Source organism: Pipistrellus hanaki (genome assembly GCF_964339955.1).
Source record: "Pipistrellus hanaki genome assembly, chromosome: 8".
NCBI lineage: Eukaryota > Metazoa > Chordata > Mammalia > Chiroptera > Vespertilionidae > Pipistrellus > Pipistrellus hanaki.
Genome location: NC_140510.1, coordinates 84789596 through 84802527, shown reverse-complemented (window position 1 = coordinate 84802527; position 12932 = coordinate 84789596). Strand labels below are relative to the sequence as shown.

At 59.9% G+C, this 12932-nt stretch overlaps 1 protein-coding gene and 1 long non-coding RNA gene across 3 annotated transcripts in view; one reads left to right on the top strand and one right to left on the bottom strand.

The window, feature by feature from the left end:
• Positions 1–12932, bottom strand: part of PNKD (PNKD metallo-beta-lactamase domain containing) — a 63587-nt gene that overhangs the window by 8132 nt on the left and 42523 nt on the right. The window contains exon 1 of one of the 2 annotated variants that reach the window (XM_084891978.1): positions 9652–9850. The exons of the other annotated variant lie outside the window; for it this stretch is intronic. Coding sequence (XP_084748104.1) covers positions 9652–9818 — 167 coding nt within the window. The 5' untranslated portion in view covers positions 9819–9850. Of the gene's footprint in view, positions 1–9651; positions 9851–12932 lie in introns of those variants that run through there. 2 annotated transcript variants of the gene reach the window in all.
• Positions 6451–11287, top strand: LOC311626526. Its single transcript, XR_014795708.1, has 3 exons — positions 6451–8494; positions 10316–10438; positions 11157–11287. It is a non-coding gene; the product is annotated as an uncharacterized lncRNA (long non-coding RNA).

Here is a 12932-nt window from a genome sequence, read left to right as displayed (position 1 = left end):
GGGAGACGGAGTCGCTGAGCGGGAGAGATGACAGGAGCCTGGGCTGGCGGGTGTTGGAGAGGAGGAAGCTGGAGATGGTGCCGGCCCGCGGGCTGTGGGGGAGGGAGGTCGGTGTGGGGGAGGGACAGGGGGCCTGAAGTCTGGATCGCAGTGCAGAGCGAGGGTGCAGGGCCTGAGGACCAGGGACCCGGGGGACACTCATCCCGAGCTCCCCGCCCAGTCCTCCCCTGACAGTGACCACCATGCGCCTCTCCGGGCTCTGAGACCCGGCTCCTCCTCCGTCCCCACAGAATGGCTGTGTCACCCTCACCGACGTCCAAACCCACGCCTGTCCGCTCCTCCTGCCGCCTCTCCTCCTGGGAGAGGCCCGTCCTCTGCCCAGTTTCCCAGCGTGAGCTCTGACTGATCCCTCCCCTGGCACAGGCCACCAAGACAGGGTCCCCCTCACGTTCACCTTCTACCGAACTCTCTCCATTCACAGCAGCACGGAGGGGCCTGGAGAGCATCATGCCGAGCGGAATAAGCCAGTCGGAGAAAGACAAGTATCCCATGATCTCACTCACTTGTGGAATATAATGAACAACATGAACTGATGAACAAAAACAGATCCAGAGACAGAGAAGCATCGAGCAAACCGTCAAACCTCAGAGGGAAGACAGGGGAGGGTGGGAGGAGGGGGGAGGAGACCAACCAAAGGACTTGTGAGCCCGCACGCATATCAGCCTAACCCAGGGGGGGAGGGCTGGCAGAGGTCAATGGGGGGAGAGGAGAAACATGGAATACCTCCAACGATAAAGAACTAGAAAGAACAAGTTTGCCATCTACCCCTCCCTCACCCACGGGCTCCCCCAGGGCAGCCCCTGTGAGAGCTCCTTTACACACTCTCTGCCTCCAGTCCCACTGCAGACCACGGGCAAACAGAGCACCAGTGCTGACCGAGTCCTGCTCCTGCTCAAAAGCCTCAGCGGCTCCCACTGCTGACGGGCGAGTGTCCGACGCCCAGTCAGGCCTGAACTGGGATGGAAACAAGTCTCTGCCTCCCCCCACCCCACCCCCACCCCCGGCTCCGTGGCCCAGGAAAGGCCCTGTCTCCCAAGAGTAAACAAGCAAAAGCCCGAGTGTCCACCAGCAGCGCCACGGATAAACAAGTGGTGGCATCATCAGAGCATGGAGAAAGCACAGCCAGGAAAATGAAGGACGTAGCCTTGGCCGATGTGGCCCAGTGGTTAGAGCACCGGCCTGCAGACAAAGGCTTGTGGGTGTGATTCCCAGTCGAGGGCATGTATATGTATCTGGGTTGCAGGTTTGATCCCTGCGCCCCCCTTGGGATGCATTCGGGAAGCGACCAGTCAAGTGTCTCTCTCACATGGAGGTTTCTCTCTCCTCTCTCTCTCTCTCTCTCTCTCTCTCCCTCCTCCCTTTTACTCTCCCTAAAAATCAATGGAAAAACACCCTTGGGTGAGGATTAAGACAAAAACAATGCCAAACTGTGCCCGCCACCGCCTGTACGGTTGGCATGCGGACGTGCCCAGTAAGGAATCAGGCAGCGGAGGGGAGCGCAGCACGCGGCTCCCTCGGAGGCAGGAGAGGGGCCCAGGCCCACAGGGTCTGCACTGTCTCTGAGCTGGGCAGTGGAGAGACTGTTATCTTTTTTTTTGAATACCTGAAAGAACTCATTAAAACTTAAAAACTGCCTTCCCCCTGCGGGTCTCCGGCCTGGAACACCCTCCATGCCTTCCCCGGCTTACTGGACCCTACGCTTCCTTCGGGATCAGCTCAAACCCGGCAGCTCCTGACTACCCCAGCGAAAGCTCCCCTCTGCCCCCCACGGGGAGGGCGCCCTCGGCCTCTCCCCTCTGCCCCCCACGGGGAGGGCGCCCTCGGCCTCTCCCCTCTGCCCCCCACGGGGAGGGCGCCCTGGGCCTCTCCCCTCTGCCCCCCACGGGGAGGGCGCCCTCGGAGGCAGGGCCTTCCCACCTGGTGAGGACCATGCGGAGGGCAGGTGGACGCAGCCGGAGACCCAGCCTCTCCTCCCGGCTCCTCAGCACCCCTGCAGGCCCAGCCCCCCACAGCACAGAACTGGCACCCAGAATGCTCAGTGACCAGGAAGGTGGGGAGGGCTGGGCAGGCAGGTATTACAGCGACCAGGCCCTTGAAATGGACTGTCCACTTGGCACCCCGTGCAGCTGGCCTCATGCCAGGCTGTGGGCCCTGCGGAGCCCAGAGGGGGCGTCTGGGGCCCGAGCTACAGCCACCTCTGCCCCCGCTCTCCCCTCCCCTGCTTACCCACCTGCTTCCAAGCCCCTCCCCTTCCCTCCGGCACCCACACAACTGGCCCAGCAGGCTGCTCTGCTAAGCAGGTCATCTAGACCGAGGACATGGGTGGGACTGTGTCATTGGCCACAAATCCCAACCTCCCCAGCTCTGGGGTCTGGACCCAGGGTCCCTGAAGTGGAAGAGCCAGAGGGAGTGCGAGACAGGGGTCTGCAGTGAGCCCGCAGTCCTGGCTCTGCCCGCAGCTCAGGCTGCCTCTCGGGGCTCCCTGGCTGTCTATAACAGTGACCTTTCCCACAGCTTTCCTGTGAGCGGCCCTGGCAATGCCCTGCTGGCATCCACCCACCACCCCCGAGGCAGGCGCTGTTCCTCCGCCTCAGAGGAGGACGGGAAGCCCAGGGAGGTGGGAGGGGTTTGCCGGGACCGCAGAGCCGTGGGGGGGGGGGCGCAGAGTCACCCCACAGCCTGACCCTGGCGTCTGCCTTCCTAACCACTAACATCCCCCCCAAGGGAGGGCATGTATGGGAGGGGGCGTAATGGTAAGATATGTTCCCAGATAATAATTTAATAAAAAACAAACAAACAAATAAATGAAATCCTCCCCAACCCAAACGAGGGCCAGGAGGAGAGGCGTGGGCCGGAGCTCTGTGGGGACAGACCCGCCTCCTCCGGGGGCCTTTGCTGAGGAAAATGACCCATCACCCTGACCGGACACGCAGCCCAGGGTCCGGGCCTGGGACTCCCGGGACACCGGTTTGGGCTCTCTGGGATACAGACGCCAGGACACGGTGACTGGTCTCCTGGACCAGCCCGTCACACCGGCAGCCTTTGCCAGGAGGACAGAGGGCCGGAGCCCATGGGCCTCAGGGTGAGGCCCCGGAACCGGAGAACCCTCTCCAATCGGCCCCGCGATCCCCAGGCCCGGACCCAGGACGGGGTTGACAGTTCGAGGGGGAGTGTGGTGAGTCAGATGCACAAGATAGTTTAGGAAAAAAGAACAGACCCTCGATGGGAACGTGTGAAAGACGGAGGGGCCCCTGGGAAGTGCCTGGGACACCCTGCCCCATGGACGGGCCCTGCCACGTCCTCTCTGCTGCTGCCGAGGCGAGAAGCACAGCCCCGTAAGCTCACTGCGACCTGCAGGACGACCTGACCCCCGGGGCCAGCTGTGGGCTCCAGGCTCGGCCGCGGGGTCCGCAGGCAGGGGCCGCACGCCGGGCTCCAGGACGGCCCAGGGGGCCGGCTGGCCCCGTTCTTAAACTCATTCAGCCCACAGCCACCGCACCGAAAGGAAAGAGTATTTCCTAATTGGTCCTCTGGGACCCGGGCGGCGGGTGTGTGTGTGTGTGTGTGTGTGTGTGTGTGTGTGTGTGTGAGGGAGACAGAGAAACCACTTGGCAGGCGAGAGCAAGGCTGGAGTGGGGGCCCTCCGGCCGGGGTGAGCCTGCAGCTGTCCCGAGGGGCCCTCCCCTGGGGGTTAGGGCTGCGGACGTGGCACCAGCTGCCCCCGTGAGGGGTCACGGGCACACTCAACCGGAGCGTGGCTTCTCTGAGATCTGAGTGTGAACCTCCGGCCCCGAGGGAGGCGGTGGGACCGCTGGAGACAGTGAGACACACCCGCCCCTAACCTCTTCTCTCTGCACACAGTGGAGCACACACAATGAGGCTCCTCTTCCTCCCCTCCTCCCCGAGGGCAGGCTCTCTGTGCTGGACAGCCCGGCAGGCCTGCGGGCTTTCCAGTGTCTGACCCAGCTGGGCCCTGGGCTCGGCCTCAAGATGGCATTGGGTGGGGGTTGGGGGGCGAGGGCGGCTCTGCATTCAACAGAATGACCTGGAAAGCCCCTATCGCAGGGTCACCTGTTTTGACTCCTTCCTTCCTCCCTCTGGCCCTCTCTCAATGACCCCAATCCGGGTGGACCCCAGAACCCACCAGGACCCAACAGGCAAGCTAAGCTGGTGAGGCCGCTGGCCAGGGAGGATTTGGGGTTCTCCTCTCACGCCCCCCAGGCCCCGGGCCCCCCGGCTGGGCTGGGTTGGGTCTGGGTCTGTTGCTTTTAGCTTTCCCTGCTCGCCCACATTCTGGTCCCAGCCCTCTTGTTCCGGCTCCCGGCTCCCGGGGCCAGGCCTGTGGGGGCCCAGACCTGATCGCACACCGAATGCAGGAATAAGCGAGGACATGCAGTGAGGCGTTGTGTGATCAGCCATGGCCGGCTTTCATGCTTTGTGAAAGCAGACCCAGGAAAGGCTGGGGGCGGAGGCACTGCAGACACAGGACACAGAATCCCTGCGGCCAGGCCTGCTCCGGCCCGAGGAACAGAGCAGCTGCGTGTTTGGGAGTTCCCACAGCTGAGGAAACTGAGGGAGGGAGAGAGAGACGGCTAACTGGGCCCCACAGGGTGAACTTCCTGACGCTCCAGCAGGCTGGCAGGCAGGGGCACTGCCCACGCCCAGGAGAAGGCAGTGCCAGCATGTGGTCAAACACAGGCCTGCCTGGAGTCCATGGGGCCTGTGTCTACCGTCTCCATGTCCGTCCCGGGAATGGTCTTCTGGAGACTCTGAGGGCCTTTTCCAGATGGAGGAGGGGCTGCTGCTGAGGGCTGGCGGGGGTAGGATGGTGTGAGGGTGGGGGCGGAACTGGGGGGGAGACCAGAGGCACAGGCATTGCTGGGGCCTCTCTGGTTTCTCAGTCCTGCAGAGAGGCCTGGCCTAGTGCTGTCTCCTTGCCCATGACCCCAGGCCAAATGCCCAGCCTAGGCCCCTGGGGTTTGGTTTGGTTCTGATTTTGGTCTGTCCGTTTCGGCTCTGTCCCCTGCCAATCTCAGGCCCTCCTGACCGAGTCTTGCCCTTGGGCCAGGCCTGTGGCAGTCTGGGGGGCGGGGACGGGTATCAGAACACCCAATGCAAGAAAAGCAGGAACATGTGATGAAAACCCTAAGAGGGGAAAAAAGAGGGCTCCTCGGAGACGGAGATGAGCTTGGCCTGGGGAGGCACCTGGGCAGAGGGGATGGCACCCGGGCCAAGCCTGTCACATATTCACTCATTAAAGGACATTTAGCAACGTCAGGGCCTGCATGATCTCTTAACAGGTTCATCTGGTTAGAGGCACAAAGGCTGAAGGAGCCAGGCCGGTGAGGGCTGACGGCGGGCTGGCCCAGGGAGGGGGCAGTGGATTTTAGACAGTTTTTGAAGGTGAGCTTTGAGGATGCAGCAGGTAAGAGACGTAGGGAGGAAGGAAGATCTGACAGGCTCTCAGACAGAAGGATGGAAAAGCTCACGGCCCAGACACGATGGAAGTGGGCAGGCTGGGGGGAGGGGGTGTGGGAGGGCCCCGAAGGCCTGGGGGAGGGTGTGGACCCCCTGTTGTAGACAGTGTGGCTTGGGAAGCGGCCGTCTGCTCAGAGCCAGGTCTGCAGACTAACCCGGCAGCAGAGGGAAGCTGGAGAGGCGGAGAGCAGAGGGGCTGCGATGGGTGCTGGGGCTGCAGCTGATCGCAGTTTCTCTCATTCTCTTCCTCTCTCTCCAAAATCAGTAAAAAACATTTTTTTAAAATATATTTTATTGATTTTTTACAGAAAGGAAGGGAGAGGGACAGAGAGCTAGAAACATCGATGAGAAAGAAACATCGATGAGAGAGAATCATTGATCAGCTGCCTCCTGCACACCCCACACTGGGGATATGCCCGGAACCAAGGTACATGCCCTTGACCGGAATTGAACCTGGGACCCTTCAGTCTGCAGGCCAACGCTCTATCCACTGAGCCAAACCAGTTTCGGCATAAAAAACTTTTTCTTTTTTTTTTTTAAAGAAAAATCCTCTATGCCTAGACACGAGGAGGGGGAGGTTTGGTCAGGGAGGGAGACTGGGCTGAGCAGCCCACAGGCTGGCTGCCATCCCCTCAGCTCTGCAGACGTCCCCAGGCCTGCAGGCCCAGCCTCGTTCCCCAGTCCGCCCCGCTCTGCAGACAGACTTCCTGCCCAGGGCCCGGCTCTGCAGCCCGCCCTCCCTGCCCAACAGCACCGAGAGGGCAAAGGGGCAGAAGGGAAACAGAGGCACGAAGCAGGGGACGCACCTGGGAGCGCCACACGCTGGATCCCAGCCTCCCCACGCACACCTGTCCCTCCCTCCGGGGACTGGTCACGCCCTGGCTCCCGCCCGGTTTGGGTCCTGAGAACAGCCGCCAGGTTGTGCTCACTCTGTGACCCCACAGTCCTGGCCCAGGGCAGCGAGGGGCTCACGAAGGAGGGGACGCAGGGTCTCCTGATGGCAGGCTGGCAGGACAGGCTTGGCAGCCTGGAGGAGAAGCGTGTAGAAAGTTCCGGAAGGAGCCCCATGTACCCTCCCACCTTTCCGTATTTTTTTGTGTGTGTGTGTGTTTGTTTGTTTTAATATATTTTATTGATTTTTCACAGAGAGGAAGGGAGAGGGATAGAGAGTTAGAACATCGATGAGAGAGAAACTTCAGCTGCCTCCTCCCTCTGGGGATGTGCCCACAACCAAGGGTAACCACAACCAAGGTACGTGCCCTTGACCAGAATCGAACCCGGGACCTTTCAGTCCGCAGGCCGACGCTCTATCCACTGAGCCAAACCGGTTTCGGCTCCTCCCACCTTTCCCCATGCTACAGAATGAGCGATTGCTAACATTTCGTGTGCGCTTACTATGAGCCAGGCCCCGTGCACATCTATGCACACTTTCACCTGATCCTCACAGAAGCCCGGGAGGTAAAGGCTATCACTATGCCCATTTTACAGATGCAGACAACTGAGGCACATAGAGGCTACGTTATTTGTTCAAGGTCACATGGTAACTAAGCAAAAAAACTAGGATCCAAAAGCAGATTTGCCTGACCCCACATGCTATTTGCTTAACGACTCTACTCTGCTTCCCAGGCCCTGCGGAATCCCACATGCACACGTGTCTGCCTCGGGCTAGCCCAAACCTACCCTCTGCCGTGCCCAGCTATCCCCATCCCCAGACCACCGTGGCTGTGTGTGAGGAAAGCCCTTCCTGACATCGTCAAACACCGGTGATTGTTGTTCCTGAGGATAACATTACTTAGTGTTTCCACCGCTGCTCTCCAGCCCCCCGCGGACGCCTCTATTTTTGGTCTCCTCCGTCCGCCCCTCCCCATCGTGTCCTGTCCCGTCCACCCCTCCCTCTCCATCCTTCCTGGAGACTCCCCCACAGCATCCACACCTGCCCGTTTCCCCAGCCTGTTTCCTGCCCACACCCCTGCCCCTCCCGGCAGCCAGCGGCCTCTCCCTCCAGGGACTGGACCATTGTTCCCTGGGCCGTGCAGGGGCCGGGCTGGCACACCGACTCCGGGCGCGCCCTTCTGCTCTGCGAATTTGGGGAGTGGATTCCGAGGCAACCTTGAGATGCAGACACAGGAAACCCTCAGGAATACCGATTCCACAGAAACGCTCTGAGAATTCCAAGCATGGCAACTGGGTAACTCCCAGACCAAAATCCTAGGAATGCCCCAAGATTACCCTCATCTTGTCAGGGTCCTGAGAAGGCCAGCTTGGGAATTCTAGCCTCAGGATTTCTAATTCCAGTTCCTTGTGAAAACTTCTATGTTCTACTTCCTCAGGCTGTTTGTATGATGGTTTCAACATTTCCCATTTGGAAAATCAGAAGTAGATTTAAAAATCCCTCTCCAGCCGAAACCGGTTTGGCTCTGTGGATAGAGCGTCGGCCTGCAGACTGAGGAGTTCTGGGTTCGATTCCGGTCAAGGGCATGTACCTTGGTTGCAGGTACATCCCTGGTAGGGGGTGTGCAGGAGGCAGCTGGTCGATGTTTCTCTCATCAATGCTTCTAGCTTTCTATCCCTCTCCCTTCCTCTCTGTAAAAAAATCAATAAAATATATTTTTAAAAAATAAATAAAAATCCCTGTCCAGATATAATTGTTTAAAACTGTTTGTGGGGAGACAATTTTCTTAATCCCAAATATGAAAACATTTCAATATCAATCTCATTATGTTAATCCTATTGTCAGAGCGATGGTGGCTTGGTCGGTGCATTACGAGAACCTGACCCAGGGTTAGGCTATTGGGAATGGGACTGCCCCGAAGGCCCCCACACAAGACTCAGCCCGCCCCGCCATGTTTTCCCGTTTCCTCCCACGAGGCCCTTATAGCTGATTCTTAGACGGAATGTGAGGAGCATCCTAAGGGCTGAGGCACCTGAGATGGCTGTGGTGCTCTGGGGAGGAGTGGTGAGTTGTTCCATGTCTTCTCTGAGCTCAGGAATAGCTTAGGTCCGCCCCTTAGGGCCCCCCATTTCCCATCCCCGGCACCCTGTCCTCACACTGGGACTGAGGGCCTGCCCCCGGCCCGGCTGGCGGGAGCCTGTGAGATCTTTTCCTTGGGATTCCTTCCCTGTCTCTCAGTGTCTCGGGGTGGAACAGAGCTGGTTAGCCACTCCCGCCTGCCTCGGATGGGACAGAAGAGGGGGGAATGGACGAGTGAGCACAGGTGGGCAGTGAGCACAGGGTGGGGGGTGAGTACAGGGTGGGGGGTGAGTACAGGGTGGGGGGTGAGCACAGGGTGGGGGGTGAGCACAGGATGGGAGTGAGCACAGTGGGCAGTGAGGGGGGTAGGGAGGGGGTTGTAAGTGTTCAGTAGGGCGGATCTCACAGCCTGGGGCTTCCCCCACAGGCCAGGATGGGGGCAGGGGGCAGGCTGACCTACAGGGTTGGGACGCTTGCTCGCTTGGGACAGGAGAGCTCTTGCTGGGTGAGCGGGATGGGTGGGGGGAGAGGGCAGGGACAGCAGAGCTGTGCTCTGTGATGGAGCGGGGTGGGGGGAACGGGGTGGTGGAGCAGGGTGGGGGGAGAGGGGCGGGACAGGAGAGCTCTGTGGTGTGATGAAGCGGGGTGGGGGGAACGGGGTGTGGAGCGGGGTGAGGGGCAGAGGGGTGGTGGAGCGGGGTGGGGGGAACACGGTGGTGGAGCGGGGTGGGGGGAACACGGTGGTGGAGCGGGGTGGGGGGGAGAGGGGCGGGACGCGCAGAGGAGTCCGCGTACTCAGCTGTCACTTAGACGGCCCGCGCACTCCACCCCCTGCACCTGTCCCCCGGCCTCGGACCCGGGACCCTGCGCCCGCCCTCCTCCAGCCCTGTCTCCGGCCGCACCTGTCCCTTTCCTCCGATGTCCCTTCTCCCCCGGGTCCGGCCCCCGGACCGCCGCTCCCACCCGTCCCCATCCGTCCCCATTCCCATTCCCAGCCCCCCGACTTCTCCCTCCCCCAGATCCTTGGTTCCTCCAGCCCCTCCGGACCCGGGTCCCCCAGCCCCACCGCACTGACCCCCAGCCCCCGCACCGACCCCGCACTGCCCATCGCACTGCCCCCCGCCCCCGGCGCCCGCACTGACCCGATCCGGGACAGCAGCCGCCGGCTGCGCGCCATGCACCGGCCGCCGAGGGCCCGCCGAAGCCGGAGGCCGCGGGGGCGCAGCGGCAGCAGCAGCAGGAGGAGCAGCAGCAGCAGGAGGAGCAGCCCGCCCGCCGCCCACAGGCCCGGCCCGCCGGCCCAGGCCATGCTGGGGGAGGCGCCGCCGCCGGGAGGGCGGGGGGCGGGGCGTCGCTAGGCAACGCAGGCCCAGGCCCCGCCCCCTGCACCGCAGGCTGGGGTGGGGGGACGGGGCGCTCTGGCCCCGCCGCCCGCGGTCCGCGAACCCGGGTGAATGCCACCGGGTCAAGGGCGCCCGGCCCGCCCCGCCCCGCCCCGCGGGCCGGCAGGAGGGGGGCTCAGCGCCCTCGGACTGCCCCGTCCCGGTCCACGTTCCCTGAATCCTGCGGAGGGACCCGGGCTGGCAGCCCCCCTCCACGCACCTCTCACCTTCCCCCTCCCCGCCCCCGCTCCATTAGAGGGACGGGGGGGAGGGGGGGGGGGAGGGCTGGAATGGTCCTCTCAGCGGGAACCCTTAGACCAGGAACATTTTAGCTGGAAGGAGCGTGAGAGAGCATGTGGCTCAGCGGCCATGCGTTCATTCATTCATGCACTGAGTTACTTTCCTATGTCCTCCTGTCTGCCAGGCACTGCTAGGGGCTGAGGACACAAGGACCAAAGACACACGGTCTCTGCATTCCCCGAGCCTACAATCTGACTCTAGTAGAGAAGCAAACCAAGTAAGAAGACAAACATAATTGTGTGTATGGGTATGTATAGTTATATATGTACATATATGTGTGTGTCATACATCATACATACATGTGTGTGATTGGGGGCCAGTGATCTGGAGGACAGAAGGCCAGTTTACATGGGGGAGGGCCCCCTGAGCAGATGACATGGAAGGCAGACCCTGAAGGACAAGAGGCCACAGCGGCAGTGACGGGACCACAGTTATGCAGCCACTGGGAGCAGAGGCAGGACCAGGACCAAAACATTCTGACCCCCAAGCCCTGAGGGATCCCACATCTCCATCCACCACCCAGCCCCCACTGCCATGTCCCTGGGATGGCGTGGTGACATCTACACGTGTGGGCAAACCAGAGCCACGGCTGGGCTCCCGGCTCCAGCCCTAGTCCGGCCCGCACAGGAAGGGAGGGAATGCTGCAAACAGCCAAGCCCGCTCTCTCTCCCCCTGGGAGGTGGTGGGGGAAGCAGGTGAGATGCATGGTGCCAGATAGCCTGACCCCAAATCACACATTTTCCTCTCCCTCTTCTGTGCTCTGATTGGGTAATTCCATCTAAAGGCTGAGCCCTCCCCCACCGCCCCCCATCTACCCCCGAATGGAGCTATGGAAGTATAGGGTCTTCATGCTCAATGAACTGGAGGCCTCATTCCCCACTCCACCCAAAAAACCAACAGATGGCCTAAATGACCCATCCCCAGACTGAATTGTAATCCCAACACCTAATCCTGAGTTTCATTAGAATCCCCAGATGTAAAGCTTCTTTTATGTGGACACATCCTGAGAGAAGGCCTGCTCCCTCCCTGACTCCTAGCCTACGATTCAGCTTCTTCTCACGGAAGAAGGGCGCTCACTGAACAGACAGAGCTGAAGGGAGCCCCTGCCCTTGGCTTCCTACCCGTGCGCTGCGGAGGAGGCAAAGGGGGGAAGACTAACTTGCAGAAAAGCAGTTTGTGCGTCTCTAAAGCTGTGTCTCTACATGCGAAGTAAAGAATTACGAAGCCTCACCGAAGGGCACTGCGAACACACCTCTCTGCCGATAAGGCTGTGCCAGGCATTATGTTGAGAAATTAAAACACAGTCCATGTCATCGGAAACAGGAAATGCAGGCTCAGACAGAAGCCAGAAGAGAATACAGAGATGACCAAATTCTAATCGCAGGCCACACATACATTAACGAGATTACAGATAATGATCTAAGACGCACTTTATGAAATGTTCGGAGCTGGGACAGGGCTGGGGACAGGACTGAGGGTGGGTGTTGAGGGACACACGCAGACTCAGGAAGCCAGCCCTCCCTCCCCGGGACTGTGCTGGGAGACTTCCAACCTCCGCTCCAAACCTGCTTCTGTTTCCCCTCGGCCCCGTGGGAATCTCTGTGCTGCCAGGCCGATGCCTCATTGCCCGCCCCCTCTTGCACTGTGTTAATACCCAACCGCGTGTATTTCCCGTGAACCCATCGTACTGCTTCAAACCCTCCTGACTGCACAGGCCGTGCCCTCTGCCTGAAGTGCCCTTCATTCTCTGTTCCCCAGAGTCAGGCCAGGTGTGCCCTCTTCAGGAAAGCTCTTCTCCGGAATCCCCACCCAGCATGGGCTTCCACACACTCCCACCCTGTGCCAATCCCAGGTCTTGTACACACCCTATGGCATCATTCAATGTAATACTCCTGTGCCACTTAGTGTGCTCACGTGCTTATCTCAGAGTCTAGAGTCTTGAAGGCTTTATTATCTTTCTTAAGAGTTGGGACTATGATTTCATTTTTTTTTCCCATCTTTGAATTCTAGTGCCAGACATATACTAAATACAAGTGTTCCTTGGTTTTTTATTTATTTATTGGGGTCACATTGGTCAACATGAACATAGAGGTTTCAGGTGTGGGCTTCTATGTTACAAGATCTGTAGATCGCACTGTGTGCCCACCAACCATCACAAGTAATCTTTGCAATGTCAACTCCAAGGCCCCTGCTTGATGGGGCCACGCCATACCTTCCCATCATCCGATGCCACTCTTCCCCTTCTCACCACAAACCAGCCACACTTTCTCAAATGTGCCCAGTCATTCCCACCTCAGGGCCTTTGCTCATGCTCTCTCCACTTGAAACTTTCCCTCCAGTTCTTTGACTCAGTGAGGTGGTGTGTAAAGAGTGAGCCAGAACAAGCCTGGTGGCTGCATGTTTCATAAGATCAGGGAAGGCGGCAGGAGAGCCAAGTCTGGGGACCCAGACAATCTAGGTCTTTGCCCATGACCTCTTCCCCTGAGTAGCTTGGGGGATACTGCTGAGGCTAAGGTCTGCCTCTGACTCTCCTAGGGAGAGACTCATTAGTGTCATGCAGTTCTGGTCTGTGATGTGGTGGTCTTAGAACTTAGCTCACAAAGAGCAAGCCTCCTTCCCGGTTCCGGGGGTGAGGTTCTTACGTCATCTCCTGTCTATTTGCCATCTTCGTCTGCCTGTCTCTGGTGTCTGGATCCTGCCTTCCCAACTTGCCTGGAAGCTCCCCTCAGGATAGAGAGCCT